General features: G+C 36.2%; 1 protein-coding gene across 2 annotated transcripts; it reads left to right on the top strand.

Moving 5' to 3' along the window:
* The first annotated feature begins 213 nt into the window (after nucleotides 1-213).
* Nucleotides 214-17,824, top strand: LOC128203097 (uncharacterized transporter slc-17.2-like). 2 transcript variants are annotated; one of them, XM_052904373.1, is made up of 13 exons: nucleotides 214-321; nucleotides 7,215-7,447; nucleotides 7,884-7,987; nucleotides 9,056-9,185; nucleotides 9,987-10,074; nucleotides 10,439-10,534; nucleotides 12,031-12,161; nucleotides 12,916-13,065; nucleotides 14,677-14,809; nucleotides 14,965-15,115; nucleotides 15,476-15,566; nucleotides 16,642-16,740; nucleotides 17,360-17,824. In XM_052904373.1, exons 1-13 carry the CDS (start codon nucleotides 294-296, stop codon nucleotides 17,720-17,722), a joined length of 1,797 nt encoding a protein of 598 aa, XP_052760333.1. In that variant the 5' UTR covers nucleotides 214-293; the 3' UTR covers nucleotides 17,723-17,824. The 2 variants fall into 2 exon arrangements, with proteins under 2 accessions (XP_052760333.1, XP_052760332.1); XM_052904372.1 differs by having other exon boundaries at nucleotides 7,797-7,987.
* The last annotated feature ends 1,230 nt before the right edge of the window (nucleotides 17,825-19,054 follow it).

Raw genomic sequence — 19,054 nt, 5'->3', positions numbered from 1 at the left:
AAATACTACAGATTCAAATAACAGCATACATTACGAGTCGCAAGTGCATATTACAGAAACTATGTGGATGCCAGAATCGCTACTGATTCTTATCTTGTCAATAGTCACCCAAGTATTTTGAAACACCGTCTCCCAATTCACTCTGAAGTCAGCATTCTTGTACTAACTTCATTATTACCTAGTTATCTTTCTAAACCTTACATTTAGAGCATCATTGAATCAGATATGTGATTTTTTATTGTTTCTTTCAATTAAATACACTAAAGTTTTAGATAGTATTCTTTACAGTTAATATGGAAGATAATACCAAGGACAGACAAGGTAAGACATCAGAGATTTTCTATCTTTCTAAACCTTAAACTTAAAGCAGTTTTGTATTAGATACATGTATTATGCTTTTATTGTATCTTATGTATTATACTTAATGCAGTTATGGACAGCATTTAAAGCTGCCCTCTCACAGATTGAACGTTTTGACTTTTTTATTTTTTGTCTTGGAACGAGCCAATTTATGCGAAAATGCATGTAAACCAGTCAGATAATACTGCTGACAAAAAAAGTTGATCGCAGATTTTTATATTTAAAAAATTAGATATTTTATATTCATGCATTTTTCTTAAACCATTGGTAACGCTTTTAGCTATAAAACATTACTTTTCGAACGGATATATGTAAATCTGAGATCTGATTTTTTGTCAGCGGTCTTTTATCACTGATTTACAGATCAAAAAATTGCTCATTCAAAGACAAAAAATAAAAAGGTAAATCGATGAAAGTGCAGCTTTTATAATTGTATAATTTTATAATTTAATATTGAGTTGGATACAAAGGACACACAAGGAAATATCTCAGACAGGATCACTATATATCCTCACATATATGGGCAGTACAAAGTGTAAATTTATGGGGAAAAAATCAATAACTGTTCACATGTTTGGCATCGTATTTTTTAGTTTAGAATTATAAGATTTTTGGGGGGTTTAAAATAAAATAAAACATAAGTTTGAAAATCCGGTGACCGTGGACAGGATTAATTTTCCTAGACGGTGCTTCAAGAATTTTAAATATCACATCCGAAGTTTAAGAACACAACATTTTAATATTTCAAAAATGATAATGTAACTCTTATTAATGATTTGTTTTCGCCATTTTCGCAAGTCGTATTCGGAAAGTTTATATTAATTCAATAAGTCTTTCAAAAGCATTTTTGTTTCATATATTTTCGAAGCCTTCCAAATGGATTATTGTTTTTGTTATTTTCCCAATCGTTATTGATTTTCTTTTAGTCACGTGTGTGCATTTCCACCAACAGCTGCACTTTACAGTGTTACCTAGGGGTTGTCTTAATAATCGTTTTATTAATTCCGAAATGCTGAGTGTTCCTTTAGAAAGCAACAGTAAATCTCTACGCCTTTTTTTATGGAACTATTTTTTTTGTTTTACTTTTGTATGATGCTCTCCTTTTCCGGAGGTATTTTTAGGTAGTACTCGGGGTTCAAGATCGTGATTCGCGGTACACATAACCTCAAAAGTTCTCCTTTTTTGATACAATTGTTTACGGCCTCTTATTCATTATGAATATATGTCGAAAAAAAGATTAAATCAAATTATTAATTCAGCATTTTAAATTTAATCATTTAAAGGGGCGGATTCGTGATTTGGTGTAGGAGGGGGCGCATCTTGACGTCACAGCCCTAGAACCAAACACTATATGGTTTAAATGTGGCAATGGGGTTTAGGTGTCCTCCCAAAAGAAAACATTTTTACTTAATAATTGTGCATTCTCGTGTCTATTCATATTCGTTCTCTGATGTTGTAAAAAAGGTTTAGATGACAACCTTTATCCGGTAGTTATTTACTATCATTGATCAGCGGCGTAGCTATATATAGGCATTGCAGGCCTGGGCCTACCCTTTTTTGAAAAATGACAAAATTCAAATACACCAAAACTGCAATAAAAACTCATAGCTGCTCAAACATGTTGAACAACTCAAAGGTTTGTTTTATTACATGTATAAAAACAAGTTTGGTGTTTATTGCTTGATTTTATTGCAATCATTGCATATATGATTAAGTGTGTGTGATGTGCATATACAATGGATGTAATTGTGCATTTTTCGTCTGGAATGCTCCGAAATTGCACCATTTTGCTTCTAATTTAAAAAGAAATCTTGTGGGGGAGTCTTATCTCCTAATTACTTAGAACCATCGGGCCTACAAGTATTTTAGGCCTAGCTATGCCCCTGTTGATATAAAACCTCTATCATCTGAGATGCTGTTTAATATATGTGTAACCACGTTATCGCAATGATCTACATTGGTGCAGGTCATTGAAATTAATTGTTTTGTAACACGTACTGATGGCGGTAACTGTCTTATGCAAAGCAAAAAATTTAGTCTAAACAATTAAATCAGAGTACTTGTATTAAACGGTCCTGAGTTTAGTTCAGGCCACTTGAGTTAACTTAAGCAAACATTCGGAACTTTCGGCCATTTTTATCGAAAACAACCTCGGGTGTATTTGGACGGTTTACTCAGAAATTGGTTTGTTTTAAGTCCGCTGCAAGAGGATCGCGTAGTAATTTAATTTAGCAGTTTAACTTAATGACTTTACTCTTGTGAATCTCAATTATGTTTGCAATAATTAAATACACTTCACTGGTTATCAAATTAAACTAAATAATAGATCAATAAATACAAGCTAAATCACTACGTTTAATGAATGGTATTATTAAAAAAAATAGATTGTTTTCGATAAAAAGAGCCGAGGTGTTTCGAATGTTAAGCAAACTGTTTTTGTTATAACCCTGTTGCATCGCAGCGCATACACTGCATGCTGGGGGGGGGGGGGGGGGCAAATCGCAAACATGTTTTGTGAAGAAAGGTATCTATATAAGTTTGTTGAAGTTACTTTGGTTCAGTGGCATGAATACTAGACCTTAAATATGTAATATTTGTATAGTTAACTCTCTAAAGGTCAGAGACCACTAAACAAATTTAATATATTTTTGTTGTCAAGTGTCCAATTTGCACGCAAAATAACACATAGTTCTAGTGCTTTACGAACACGAACACCATATATGGAAAGAAATTTCCATGTTTAGCATCTTTTTTTTCAAAACACAAACCATTTAGCTTCAAAAAGTTACAAAGATGGAAAGTAGCCATTGGTCTGAGATGGAATAAGCACCATTTGTTTCACTGCCATGTGTTTAGAACACCATGTTGTCACTTCTGAATTTGTGCAATTTGCTCTTTAAAAGACATACAACTTATTTTGTTTATACATTTTTTTGGCAAGTTCTAAACCATTTTTATAAGAAAAATAAAATTTGTTGAACGTTACCACTGTGGTTCGACAAAGTGACTATATTCAGTGTAGAAGTACAAACAATGCGGTGAAAATATAAACAAAAAAGTAGATCAAGTAGATCCAGCATGCTCAGCTTGTTTTTTGAAACCAAGAACCATTCAGTTTAAAAAACGCGAAAAGATAAAGAGTAGCCAATGGTATGAGATGGGATAGCCATTTTTTGTTCACTGTCGTGCGTTTATTAAAGAAAAAAACATAACACTGAGTAGTCACTTCCGAATTGGTGTAATTCGTCCTAAAACCGATTTTTGTGTGATCACAATACCAATGTTACTTCTTTTGAATATATGGACTGCAACATCACTATAAAAAACTTTTCTCTGCGATTAGCTGTGGTATATAGGCCGCCTCCAAATAAACAAAATGGCATTTAGACTACGACATTTCTTGATGACGAATGGCCAACATTTCTTGCAAACTTTACGACTGCTGAGAACGATATTATTGTGGTTGGCGATGTTAATTTTCACCTGGACAATCGGTCAAACCCTAACACGTCAAAATTCAACAGCGTTTTGGAAGCGTGTGGTATGAGACAGCACGTCACTGAGCCTACTCATGTAGCAGGCCACATACTAGATGTGCTTATTACCAGAGATACAGGCACAACGGTATCGAATGTAGAAATATCTGATCCCGGACTCCCGGACAACAACGGCAATACATCTCGTGATCACTTTGCTGTGGTTTTCAATGCTAGTGCGTCCAAACCACCACCAGTACGCAAAACTGTGACTTACAGAAAGCTAAAGTCTATAGATGTTGATGAGTTTAAAACCGATATTTTGGAATCAGATATTTTAAATAGTGTAAACGATAGTCTCAATGTTGATGAACTAGTTGATGCTTACAACGATGGTCTCTATTCCCTTCTTGACAAACATGCGCCTCTTAAGTCCAAGACCGTTGTACTAAGACCAATGAATCCGTGGTATTCCCAAGAACTTCATGATGCTAAACATTTAAGACGTCAGTTAGAGCGAAAGTGGCGGTTGACTGGATTGACAATAGATCACGCAATCTACAGAAACCAATGTGCTGTAACTAACAAGCTTCTAAATGTGTCCAAAGTCAATTACTACAGTGAGAAAGTAGAGTCTTGCGGTCGTGACATGAAAGGCCTTACCAAAGTAACCCAACATTTGATGGGTAATACCAAAGATGCAGTGCTGCCATCTGGTAAATCTGCAAAAGTTCTAGCACAAGACTTTAGTGACTTCTTTGTAGATAAGGTTGAATGCATACGTAGTGATATAGCCTGGACCAAGTCTCACCAACAAATAGACACTGTTGTTCCTGAAGCACCTTTTAATGAAGAGCAATTTTCAAACTTTTCAGTAGTCTCTGATATGGACATCTCAAAGATTATTCGCAATTCTCCTAACAAATCCTGTGAACTAGACCCCATTCCAACATGGCTGTTGAAAGATTGTTTAGGTGAACTATTACCATTGATCACCAAAATCATTAACACTTCACTTGAAAGGGCATATGTACCACCAGCTTTTAAAAGCTCAAGAGTAAGACCTTTAATCAAGAAGACAGGATTAGATCAAGAGGTACTGAAAAACTACCGGCCTGTATCGAATTTACCGTTTTTGTCAAAGGTTCTCGAGAAAGCTGTCGATTCCCAACTTGAAAGACACCTATCTGCACATAACCTTCATGAAGAACGCCAGTCTGCTTATAAGCAATTTCATTCAACAGAATCTGCTTTATTATGTGTACAAAATGACATCCTCCGCTCACTTGATCAGAATGAGGCTACGGTGCTAGTCATGTTGGACTTATCTGCTGCTTTTGATACGACTGACCACAGCACCCTGCTTTGCCGACTTGAACAACACTTTGGCATAGTAGGCAAACCTCTACAATGGATGAAATCGTATTTATCCGAGCGTCATCAAACAGTCTGTATCGATGGAGAACTGTCAAAACCTGTATGTTTGACATTTTCTGTGCCACAAGGGTCTGTTCTTGGCCCCAAGAATTACATCATGTACACCAAACCTGTGGGTGCGATTTGTCGGAAGCATGAACTTCAATATCATTTCTACGCTGACGATTCGCAATTGTACATGGCGTTTAAACCAAAGGAAGCTGTTTCACGCAATGAGACTCTGCAACGGATTGAATCGTGCCTAAATGACATCGTACTGTGGATGAACAATAACTTTCTAAAACTCAATGCTGACAAAACTGAAATGATTGTCTTTGTACCAAAACGTAGTAAGGTTGAAGACATTACTATACGAGTAGGTGATTCTGTTATAAAACCATCGACAACAGTTCGAAACCTTGGTGCCGTTCTAGACTCTCACTTAGACATGGAACAACATGTAAACTCTGTCTCTCGTTCATGCTTCATGCAAATTCGACAAATAGGTCAAATCCGGAAATACCTGACCGTTGACTCAACCAGAACCCTGATAAACACGTTAGTGACATCAAGGCTGGATTATTGTAATTCGCTGCTTTGTGGATCTCCAAAGTACGTTCTCAATAAACTCCAAAATGTTCAAAATACGGCTGCTCGGGTTATCACCAGGACACCACGTAACAGCCACATAACCCCTGTGTTAAAGGAACTACACTGGCTTCCGGTGCACATCCGAGTTGAGTACAAAATCCTCACTACTGTGTTTAAAGCGCTTCACGGACAGGCCCCTACTTACATACGCAACATGCTAGACATTTATATCCCATCCAGACAACTTAGGTCCCAAAATGATTGTTTAACACTGGTTGTACCGCGTAGTAGGACTGTGACTTATGGTGATCGTGCATTCATGACGGCAGCCCCTAAACTCTGGAATGCCCTACCTAGAACACTTAGAAGCTGTGAAACTCTGCCAGTGTTTAAAAGAGCACTTAAAACTCACTTTTTTAAGAAGTTTTATCTGGACTAATTACTTTGATAACCTTGTCGCTTTAGAGTCTTGAGTCTTATCTGTATCTTATTTTTATGTGTGTCTTTTTAACTCTTATTTTACATTTGAATTAGATCTGTGACTTGAGTAATATTGATGTTTTAATTTTTTTTTTAAATATTTTTATTTTTATCTTTTTAAATATTGTAACATTCTAGTAATTCTGTACAGTACTTTTGAACGTGTTAATGTACATGAAAAAAGTGCTTGAGAAGTCTGGTAAATAATAATAATAATAATAATAATAATCAGGTTTTGGTCCGCCTCGAGAATCAGTGTTTCTATTTCGACTTTTAAAGAAAGACAATAAAAATCCGCCATTCAGAACTCCACGGCTTATTATTAACTTTCCATCGAAAACAGCCTTGGATTAACGGCATACAGTGTCAAAAATCATTACATAAAACAACGCTGCAATTAATTCGTATAGTAATTTGAAATTTAGCAGTTAAACTTATTGACATTACTGTTTTGAAATATTCATGCAATAATTCCTGTCACTGTCATTGGCAATATATTAAACTTTCTATACAAAATACACGATAAAACACTACAATTAATAAATATTATTTATTTAATATTTTACGAACTACCTCTACTGATGTACCGTTATACACCGAGGTTGTTTTCGATTGAGACTAGCCAAGGTGTTTCGAATGGTTAAAACGCAACAGAACAAATGATCGTAAAATGTTATTTTGCTAACGCCATCTATGTATCCGTATACAAATACAAATATTTTACATGGTCTTGGATTTGTGTTATTTTGTTCTAAGAATGACAGCATGGCACCTGCTATTTTTCGTAATTTTACAATCACCATACTAAACTAAATACTTATGTGTTTTAGTACCAATTTAAAACGCTCTTTACCAAAATAACCATTTGTTGATTTTTTTGCTAACGTACAGATGAAGACGTTGACGTGCCGTGTTTCTGCAGCCAACGTTGGATTCTCGCCTACATTGGTTTCCTGGGCTTTGGCGTCGTGTACGCACTGCGCGTCAATCTCAGCGTTGCTGTCGTCTGCATGGTGAAATCACCGGTCACTGATGACGTCATCAACTGGAACGTGTCCACCCCATACTCGATTGAAAATGAATTTTGTGTGGAGGAGAGTAAGGAAGCCTCGCATTCAAATGACGTACGCTCCACATTTTAATATACAAGAACATTTAAGCCTCGTATTTTACAGAATAATTCTTTATTAATTCATTAATAGGTTGTCTTCAAAGGCTAATAGAACATTATTAAGGATATAAAACAAAATGTACGGGGCACTTCCATCATACCAATACAAATACAAATTAAATATTTTATAAATAACCTTGTTTTTTTCTCCTATCCCCCATTATCGCGTTGCCCCGTTTAACTGTTATATATGGTGGCTGATTTCTGCAATGTCGTTTTCTTACGACGAAAGGGCGCCAATTGTCAGGGCGGAAATGCGACAAGTGGCGGGGCAAAAAATAAACCGCATTATTATTTTGCAGTTTTGCCGCGCCACTTACGCATTTTCGCAAAAACACGAAATGGCAGAAAACCGCCACCATAGTAATACCTGTAATCTGCCCCACCAGAACGCGGAGCTGGACTGGAGCAGTACCACGAAATCAACGGTACTGGCCTCGTTTTTCTACGGCTACATTGTCACACAGGTGCCTGGGGGAATGCTTGCTGACAGGTTAGTAAAACATCAATATTACTTAGACGCATTTTTTCACTAGCCTGATTGACCCTATTTTCTCCTCCCGATCCTTTGTCGTAGTGTGAATTTCTTTTCGTTATTTCCCAAAAACATTGCATTTTTTTGTAGAAAATATGTTGAAATTGGACCATTTTATATCTAGAAACTGTTATACCTTGATATAGGTTGGTTTGGTACAGAATTCCGATTCTCAAGAAAAAGTTATGCCTACATGTATCTTCCTACGGTATTTTTTGAGATTTTTTTAAACAAAGCACTTTCCATGGCCTTACATTCGTGATCATGCAATACGGAATCTATTCAAAGAGTTGAATACATTACATATTGCAAGACCTCGAATGTGCTATTATATGTTTATCATTACGCCAAGTCAAGAGTTTAACTTTATTGTGTATGTGTTTCGCATTCGGAACTCCTCGGCCATTTTTATCGAAAACAATCTCGGAGGTCCGATGCAAGTAGATGGCGTAGTTATTTTATTTAGTAGTTAAACTTTATGACTTGACCCTTGGAAATCTTAATTATATTTGCAATAATGTTCTTATTGACAATCAATTTAAACTTAGATCAATAAATACAACTCTTAAAACACTACATTTCATTAATGATATAATTCAAAAATTTACGAACTACTTAAATTGATGTACCGGCATACATCCGAGGTTGTTTTCTATAAAAATGTATGTTTCGGTGAAATATCATGTGCGCCACTCATAATGCTTTATTTGATCAAACTGTGAAATAAATTTCGATCTTACGTTGAAATTCAACAAATATTCAAGAGCGATATAATTATAATTATACTATTTAATGGCCTTATTCCATAATGGCGTCTTGAATGATATAAAGATACGTATATACAAGTTAAAAACATGACACGTTTTCTCAATTGTTCTGATGAGCGCATATGAGCAAACTTCTTTCTGGACCTAAAAAGCAAACTGAAACATTCTCATGATGGACAAAATCGCTCATGTTTTGTTATTTATCTTGCAATTCTCACATCGCATAATTTATTCAAACACATGCTATTCTGTTACGCAGATATGGTGGGAAGCGGGTGTTGTTTGTCGTCATCCTACTGTCGTCTGTTTTAACCCTCGCTATGCCGATATGCGCGCGCACATCAGTTATTCTGGTCTACGTCATACGGGTTCTCCTTGGACTTTTGACGGTAAGTAGGTCACCAATTCATATACGTCATTCTGATTGCATTTTAAATGGAAAATTGAAAACAATGACATTTTAACTAAAATGATGAATTTGCTCGGTAGACTACGTTTTTTTTGCCAGTTTTAAAACAAACATCGTAATACCTTTTTATAACAACACAGCGCTTGTCCGACAGGTTTGTTTATTAGTTCATGCCATTGAAAATCGATTGTGGGGTTCGCAACGCTTTATGTTTTATGTGGCAAAGCGAAACAAAGTTAGAGGACATGAAGGCCACACCAAATCGAGGAATCGTTCGACGTTCTTTTTCCTTTATTACAAAACGCACACAAGTAAAAATTACGCAAACGCTCCTAATTTTTACCAGAAAATGGAAACATTTTCCATCTGACACCTGTTTTGGGCAATTTAGGGAGGACTGAAAGTTATGTTATTTGAGTACACATTCAAATAACACGAAGACGACATTTAAAGAAGTGATGATTGTTTAATACGTTCATTGTAAGTATTAATTATATAGGGAAGAAATGGATGCGCTTTTGCCATTGCCTGTTCTTGAACTACATAAAAAATGTAGTTTTTTTTTCGCCGGCATGCTCAAATTTCTTTCGGCCAAAATACGTCGAACAAAACATTAATTTCCTGTAGCTTAAGTCCGTTTTTTTCTCTTCAGAAATGTCGTATTTGACATTTAATTTAGTTAACAAACTAGATTAATGAGTATCAACGACGGAGAAGACAACTGCTCAGTTTAATGTTTGACTAATATCCATTAAAAGTTGCGCATGACGTTTTTCTTCAGGCGATGACGTTTCCGGCGATGCACGCGATGTGGGGCCGTTGGGCACCGCCGCTAGAGAGAAGCAAACTGACTACAGTCTGTTATGCCGGTACGGCCGTATGCATATTTCTGTTGTAAGAATTTAATTTAGCCATAAATTACCATGTATAGAACAAATGGAAGTTAAAAACTGAAACAAAAGAGTAACTATAATTATTCATAACACTTGAATAAATAGATATTCACGTTAATTTCCAAAACTAATATACTAGTATTTGATCTATAACGTAATAACACATATATTATTGGAATAATCACCATAAAACAGAGTAAACTTATAACTAGCTAAATTAGAAGTCTTATGGTATTTAAAATAACGATGGAGCTTTGATGGTTGTATTGTGTCCATAAAAGTTATTGTTTTATGCTTTCTTTTTTTACAAAGAAGTTCGCAATATCCGTACACATTCCAGGTACGACGCTGGGATTTGTGGCCACATTTAGTACCTCTGGAGTGTTGTGCGAATACGGATTTGACAACGGATGGGGATCTATATTTTACCTTACAGGTAAATGCTACGTCTATTTCAATCTGTGCTACCTCAATCTTTTCTGACTTCCAGTGCTTTGATTTTCTATTATGTTGATTTGCGAACTAGGAGAACTTGGAGAATGCTTGCGTCAGTGTTACAGAGTTAGGGTTTAGGAAAATGGCCTATGGATACCTACAATGCCAACATGGGGAATTGAATGAACTACTTTAAATTATTGTTTACAAATTTACGATTTCTCGCGAGAATATGTTAAAAATGGGGAAAAACGTTTAAAAACTGCTGTCGATACATTTTCCTGACTTAATTAACTTATATTCTACAGTACGAGCACAAACTGATACACTATCATAAAACCTCCAAATTTGGACAAATCGAAAAATATACATGTATATCCCCTGGGGCGATTGTTCAAACTTTTGACAAAGTTAACAACAGGATAAACGACGTCAATGTTAACTTGTAAATGTGAATATGTGATGATCTATTCATATATCAATATTAAATAAGAAGTTGGAAATAATGAAAATCACAATTGTATCAATATATCTTCCACAGCAATCAATATTTAAAAATTAACAACGATGACGTTAACAACGTTGTTAACTTTAACAAATTTCTGAACAATCGATCCACTAATCTTTTTATAACCATTTAAAGCCAATATTTATTAGCAGGTCATACAGGATGACTCATTATTTGTCGATATAGTGATATTTAGGGGGCATTGATTTTAAAATAATTTATAAAAAGATCAACATTTATTAAAAAAAATCTTCAGTGCCTTCTTATTTCAATGTAACTTAGGGTGACCAAAATGTAAAAATCATAGAATCATAACAAAAAAGGTGTTGCAAGAGCAAGAGTTGTCCCAATATATAATTAGGAATTAGGTGTACCTGTATGTTTTTTGTTTGTTACATCTAACCTGACCGATCCAATTTTTTTCCTCCCGTCTCTACACTGTAGTGTGGATTTTTTTTCGAAATTCCTCAAAAATGTTCATCTTTTGAGTGAACATGTTCAAATTTGACCACTTCACATCTTAAATTCTTTACTGTAGTGATATACCCAGTCCGGTGCAGAATCCCGGTTCTCAAAAAGAAAAAAATGCCTACCTACGTACCCTATTATCTGAGATACTTAAGTGGAAGCAAAAAACTTTTGGGGGGGCTTACGAACTGTCTTCTGGCCCCAATTTCTCGAAACTTCTTAAGCTTACAGGCTTAAGTAACTTATTTCAAATAGTCAAAACACATACTATAATGTGATTTTTGTAAATGAAATATGGTTATTTGTGATTTCCATCAAAGAAATTCCTATTTAAGGTTGAATAACTCTAAATGAACTTAATATTACGCAAATTATAGACAAGAAATAGTGAGATTAGCTTAATCCTGTTATAAGGGACTTAAGAAGTTTCGAGAAATTGGGGCCTGGTTTTTAAAATGTTGAAAAAAAAATGTTATGGCTTTTCCGTATTTTAAACATATAACGTTTTATTTTATCCAAAGGGGGCCTTGGTGTCCTTTGGTCCATGGTCTGGTGGTACATAGCGGCGGACACGCCTAGTCGACATCCCCGGATATCCGGTGACGAGGTCAAATACATCAAGGGCTTAGTCGAGTATAACACGGAAAAACGGGTACGGTAACTTTTGCGACATGCAGGTCGTGTGGCTTGCTTGTAAAATTGAATTTCTTTGTGGTGGATTTGATTCCTTGGTGCGCTATGGTTTCATGGCTTGATACCTGATTGACGCTCTCTGGGCTACGCTGATGTAGGTCGTGTGGCTTTGCTTGTAAAATTGAATTGTACTTGTAAAAAAAGACATTAGATGTTGTTCTTAATATTACACAAACCGTTTATTTCGATTTTATCAAATCGAAAATAAAATACCGCTAACTACATTATGGTGAGTTTGAATCTTTGGAGCGCTTTGGTTCCATGCTTCGAAATCTGAGTGTCGCTCTTTGGACCACGTATTTGGAACTCCTCGGCCGTTTTGCATCGAAAACTACATCGGATGTATGTTCATGGGCGGTTAAAAATGTCAGAAATCTTTACAATTTAACTGCGCTGAAAGTAGAGCGCGTAGTAACTTAACTTGAGATGTGAACGCTACACTGACAATCAATTTAAACAGAAAAACAACATTAACGTTTAAACACTACTGTTTATTTATACTATCATGTAAAATTTTACGAACTACTTCTACTAATGTACCGTCATACATCTGAGGTTGATTTCGATGGAAAATGGTCAAGAAGTTCCGAAAGTGAGCTGCTCTGACTGCCTGGTAACGGCGTGACCGACGCTCTTTTTCACATTTGCATATTTCATAATTATTCTGCACACTTTATATCTACATATATATCCCGGAACTTCTTTATTTCCAGGAGGGAAGCATCCCCTGGCGCGCTATCCTTACGGCGCCATGCCTCTGGGCGACTCTGACTGCTCATGTGTGCAACAACTGGACCAACTACACTCTTCTAACAAATATTCCAACCTTCATGAAGGAAGTGCTCAAATTTGATATCAAAGTGGTGAGTATTTTCTGACAATAATATACGCGAAGATTTATCCAACATCTAAACACTCAAGTTGTTAGTTTATTTTTATATTTTTTACAACGAATGTGAAGGAAGCTATTTTAAATTATCCTAAGTTACTCTTGTTGGCACTTTGTTGCGCGAGAGTGTGGTCTTGTATTGAGGCTTCGCGACCACTAACCAATCTCACATGCGCCCAGACCGTGGGGTCGTCTTTGTGAGAAGCTAGTGCTAATTACAGCGCTAACCGGACACTGGAGGTGTTGTAAGGAAGGTGTAAAGGACAGCTCGAAGTTTTTTATTCAGTTCCAGTAGATTAAACGATGGACCTTTAAAGAAGAGAGTGATCATGATTAATATCAAAGCGGTATGCATTTAAAAAAGTTTAAAATCAAAGCACTGAATGTGCTGTGAGAACGGTATTTTAGAGAACAGCGCAATAATACAGTTATTTAGCACTATAGGTTGATTTAATAACATTCAGGAAGAGAGCGGTCAAGTTTGATATTAACATTGTGAGTATATTTGACCACATGTAAAAGGAAATCGAAAATCAAAGCACTGAATTGAATGTGCTGTAAGAACGGTATTTTCGAGAAAATTTTCGAGATAATGCGCGCATAATTTAGCACCACTAAATTGATTTAATGATATTCAGGAAGGGAGCGCTCAAGTTTGATACTAAAATTGTGAGTATATTTGGCCAGATGTAAAAGAAAATCAAATATCAAAGCACTAAGTCTTTGGCAGTTATAAGTTGCAGTACAAAAATATGATTTAGTCGTAAAATGTACATGTATCAGTACTACATGGGGTAACCTGGATTTATTAAAAAAATGAATAATATTTTCCACTATGTAGTAGTTAGATGACATGAATTAAGAATGGGTTGAGTGAGCGCAGCGAACAAGCCCTTCTTTTTCATTACGATTCTACTTCATGTCATCAAACTGACTAAGAAAACAACCTCCTTGGCGTTTACATTGTCAGCAAAACATCTGACACAGGGAGTGCATATCGGGTAAGAGGCAGTAGGCGGACCTTGATACACCCGCGAAACTTATTAATAATTAGTCCTAGTACTTGGTGAATGCATATCTTCTCAACAATACCCTTTTTCTTAACTCTTTTTTCAAGCATAAGAAGTATTTTAAAATCTCTTTTTTACTCAGTATTTTAAAATACTTTTTATGCTTGAAAAAAAAAACAGTTTAAGAAAAAGCTAGGGTATTGTTGAGAAGATATGCATTCACCAAGTACTAGGTCTAATTATTAATAAGTTTCGCGGGTGTATCAAGGTCCGCCTACTGCCTCTTACCCGATACGCACTCCCTGTGTTATTATAAGTATTACAAGAACAAACTTAATTTTATTGTTTTGTCTCAAATTCTTTAAAGCTATTTGTGTTGTCAGACCCATTCTTTGAACCTCTACTAAAATTCATTTTGATTTTTCAGATCATAACGAAACAGATGTATTAGTATGGACATGGACTTTCTTTTTGATGCGTATAATTATGTAAATAGGAGTCAAATATGGAACCGAAAACTTTCTCGAGGGCAAGTAAAGGTGAATAAATACCAACGCTCTCTTTTTTACTCACAGAATGGAGGCTTATCGTCCATCCCATACGTTTGCCAGTTTGTGTCTGCTCTGCTGGCCGGCCAGTTGGCTGATTATATCCGACAGCATGGATGGATGAACACAACTAGAACAAGAAAGGTCTTTCAGACAATAGGTGGGTAACGGTGTTTACTGAATTGTACGATGTACAATTGTCATGGTAATTAATTTATATTGAATAACATTATTGCAGAGGCGGAATATTCTAGAACTAAGTTGCATTCATATTTTTCTTTAAACTTGTATACTGACTGTTTATGTTTCTTTAAGCGTTTCTGGGCGCGGGTGGGTGCCTGGTTGCCACTGGTTACTGCACATGCGAGAATCGTAGCGTGGCGGTCGCCCTTCTCTCATTGGCTGTCATGTGTATGGGCTTTGGACGTGCAGGATATGTCGTCAACCATGTAGACTTTGCACCAAAGTAAGCATAATATCATGTTTACAAAGTGAAATTAACATAAATATGTCGTCATATAAAACTATGCTATTCATAAGCATTTTATGTTTGGCAATCATATACATTTATTTCATTATGTACGGTGTTTATTTTGTATTCACTTTTCATGTCTAATTGTAATTCACATCGATGATGAGCCCATTGGGTTGCACTTCATTTATAATGTAATGGAATGTGATGGTTGTTGGTATCAGTTGGTGAAAACCAATCACTAATGCTTTTGACGAAAGGGGATACTGATTAATCAAAAATTTATATGCCTACTAGCAATGATTAAAAAACGTTTACATTCATCGCATCTATTTCTATACACTTATATTTCAGATACGCTGGACTACTTTTCGGGATCACGAACACCATAGCTACCATACCAGGAATGGTCGCACCCATATATGCCGGATACATGACTCCAGAAGTAAGCATTAATGTGTGATGTTTTACGTGATTATGTTTTTACAAGTTTGTTCGAGTGTATGTTATGGTACTGTGCCAGTTAACAATAAAGTTAGATTTTGTCTACTAGGGATTTCTTGCACAACAGACATGATCTTCCGATATTATACCGGGCCTGGTAATTTCCATCCCTGGTAAGACGACTCAAGTGCACCTGCACGCAATTTCAGAATACTATTTTAATGGATAATGATACTAAATTCAAAACAGAACGCTTTATAAGAACAGATTTAGAAAAATGTTCATAAACAGATATATTAATGAAATTAAATGATAACTTCAAAACGTCGACGTCTATCGGAAACTATTTGACGTTAACTTCAAATTAATGCGCGTCTTGACTATGACGTCAATAAACTACTTTGCATGCGCATTCTGATGCAATGTCTAAAACGACGCTTAAACACAGTCAAAAGTGCACTTAAATTTTTTTTTTTTCGTATGCATGAAAAGGACCGTTCACATGTGTACGGGGCGGATAAAAAAAATCTGACCCTCGGGCACGCTGCATGGCCGGTACATTGGCATGCCTCGTTACCGGCTGCCGCACGTGCCTTCGGGTCAGATGTTTTCATCCGCACCGCATGTGAAATATACTTACAGTTCAAACTGTTTTAGGCAATTATAATCATTAACTAGTCATATTTTTACTTTAATTTCTTTAGAGCCTGAGTTTCTATCCTGGGTAGTCCTGGTGTCCCTTTTAGAAGTCTAAGCAAGTGCTTTTGCATTTGCTTGAAAATTGACCCCGTTTTATAAACGAGTTTATACAAAAAGCACCAGATTTCACGGTCAAAGTCAGGGGGGTGCGGATAGACTTATTATCGTGGAAATACGGTATCTTATCTAAAAACGCCACTGAGTAGAGCAATTTATATGTGTTCGGGGTTTTACTCTCATTCTACCTATAACCATAACTCAATAGCATATATATTATCTTAGAACACCCCTGATCAATGAAGGACTGTGTTCTTCACGTTAACCACTGACTCTATTTGTAAGCTGAACATGTCTTTATTTAATTGATCTTATCTTAGAACACCCCTGATCAGTGGAGGACTGTGTTCTTCACGTGTGCGGGGTTTGACGCCTTCGGAATCCTCATCTTTGGAATATTTGCCTCCGGGGAAATGCAGGTACGATACTGATTCAGATTTCTGACATTGTAAATCATCCATATACATCCAAGGTTATTTTCGATGGAAAATGGCCGAGGTGTTCCGAATGAAATCCTTAAACTTCCATATGAAATTGAGACTGTCTTGTCAGTGTGTGAAACAAAACAGTTCTAAGCTACATTCAAATCCTATCGGGCATGCATTTTTTTTAAATTTAATCTCGATGCATTTGTTTGGTTTTAAAAACACTTAAACTGCGATCACATGAGGACATGCGGACTCGGGGCATGAGCTCAAACTTCTAGTTATCCGATGCTTTAAACGACCCATGTTTCCATTTACATACATGATACAGCATTGACACAAGAAATATAAAGGAATGTAGCCAAGCATACATTTTTGCCTCCACTAAAGACTGCACAAAATTGTACTTTTACATAAACATTACTATTAAGGGTTCATAATTAAACTATTTACACTATTTGACCACAAAATGTATTGACACTGTCATAAACCACAACAATTTCTTTTTATATCATACTCTGGTATCGACCTATTTTTCTCAAAGAGTCAAACAAATATGTTCATTTAATTTCTGGGTATGTGACAGACACTCACTCTTGCCTTTTGCCTTTAGGAGTGGGCTAAAGACAAGGACTTCAATATCGACATTGAAATTGACGTCGATGCGTCATCAAAACAAAATGACGTCAAAAAGAATGACGTCAAATCCTCCAAGCCACAAAAACCAAAGAAGAAGAAAAATAAAAAGTCACTACACGAAAACATGGTCGTGTCACGTGAGATCAGCATGGAGATCGTCGTCAGAGCAGCGCCAAAAGAACAACCGGTCCCTCAAATTGATGACGTCAGCAATGACGTTATGAAACCGCATGAGCTGGATATACGTATAGAAGAGGATGACAGGGAATATGAACCTGTGATTAAGATTGAGGAGGGAGGTATGGAGGGGGATGTGAATGAAGGTTTCAGATTGTAAATAATCGAAACTCTTGAATTTTGTGGTACATGACTTTGTAAAGAATAAAGTTAAATTATTGATTGTTTATAGTCATAAGAAATAAAGTCCTAGTCAGAAGAATATATGAGTAGTGTCTTTGTGTGAATAAGCATTGCAGAAGAAACTGATTTCAGTCTATACAGTCGAAACTCGTTGGCTCGAACTCCCAGGGAGCAGAGAAAATACTTCGAGCCTCAATAAAATTCAAGCCAAGCGGAATTGCTTACATTCTGTATAAAGAAATTAGTCCTTTAAATCCATATCGAGCCAACGAGGAATTCGAGCCAAGCGAGTTCGAGCCAACGAGGAATTCTAGCCAAGCGATTTCGAGCCAACGAGGAATTCAAGCCAAGCGAGTTCGAGCCAACAAGGAATTCGAGCCAAGCGAGTTCGAGCCAACGAGGAATTCGAGCCAACGAGGTTCGAGTGTATTTATATGAAAAACTACAGAAACAAGTCTGGTCGTCAAACGCTTTAACATAAACCCCGTTCAATGGCACTGGGCCATAGCGAGAAACACAGAACAACACAAACACGCACGCATCCATAAAGATCACACAATATATAGAATGTCTAAAATTGGGGTGTTTATTAAGGATTGTTGGGTACCGCCTAGGAACAGTCAGCAAAATGAAATAATATGAGACGGGCCTTTTTCTTGGTATTTAGGGAACAAATACCAGGTACTTGGAAATAATTCCGATAAAAATAGTACTAACATCATTGAATGTGGATTGAAAAAAGGCCTGTCAGTATAAACAAGATCAACCAAGCGGACGTCAATGCCTCTCTTTTTCTCATTCATGTCCAAAGAGTTTAATTTCAAACACAGTTTCCATGTCAAAGTGATGAGACTAGCTTACACATATAAAATGGACACATCTGCACAAAGTTTGATGTCAAAATCTTTGTATTTTTTGTTTAGGTATAGGCACTGAACTAGGAAACATTTCTGTGTCCATATTATGACTTATATTTAAATCTTTGCACGCCACAAACAACATAAGCGCTAACAATAACTACGGCAGTTTAAACATTTAAGCGCCGTGGTGTTGCTGAATGTGCAAATCGTAAGACTAGTAAGTATACAGCAAAGAACTTAACCATTTTGTGAGCAGCCCACTTTCGTCTACTTAGGTGTCTGTAGAAATCATCTCAACAAGTTACAGATTCCTTTTAACACATACACTTATGATAAAAAATTATGAAACAGAGGCTCTACCACTGTTTTGAATTAGAAATTATAGGAAAAACAGGTAACAGATTATACAGGGTGTTTCAAAAACATTTCACAACTTTTCACATCAAATA

This window comes from Mya arenaria, chromosome 9 (genome assembly GCF_026914265.1).
Source record: "Mya arenaria isolate MELC-2E11 chromosome 9, ASM2691426v1".
NCBI lineage: Eukaryota > Metazoa > Mollusca > Bivalvia > Myida > Myidae > Mya > Mya arenaria.
This window is presented reverse-complemented; position numbering and strand designations above follow the sequence as displayed.

Coding starts and splice junctions, on each gene's coding strand:
- LOC128203097 (XM_052904372.1), top strand. CDS start 294: ATGGAAGATAATACCAAGGACAGACAAG. Junction 10,535..12,030: donor ATCTATATTTTACCTTACAG/GTAAATGCTACG, acceptor TTTTATCCAAAG/GGGGCCTTGGTGTCCTTTGG. Junction 15,567..16,641: donor CCGGATACATGACTCCAGAA/GTAAGCATTAAT, acceptor ATCTTATCTTAG/AACACCCCTGATCAGTGGAG.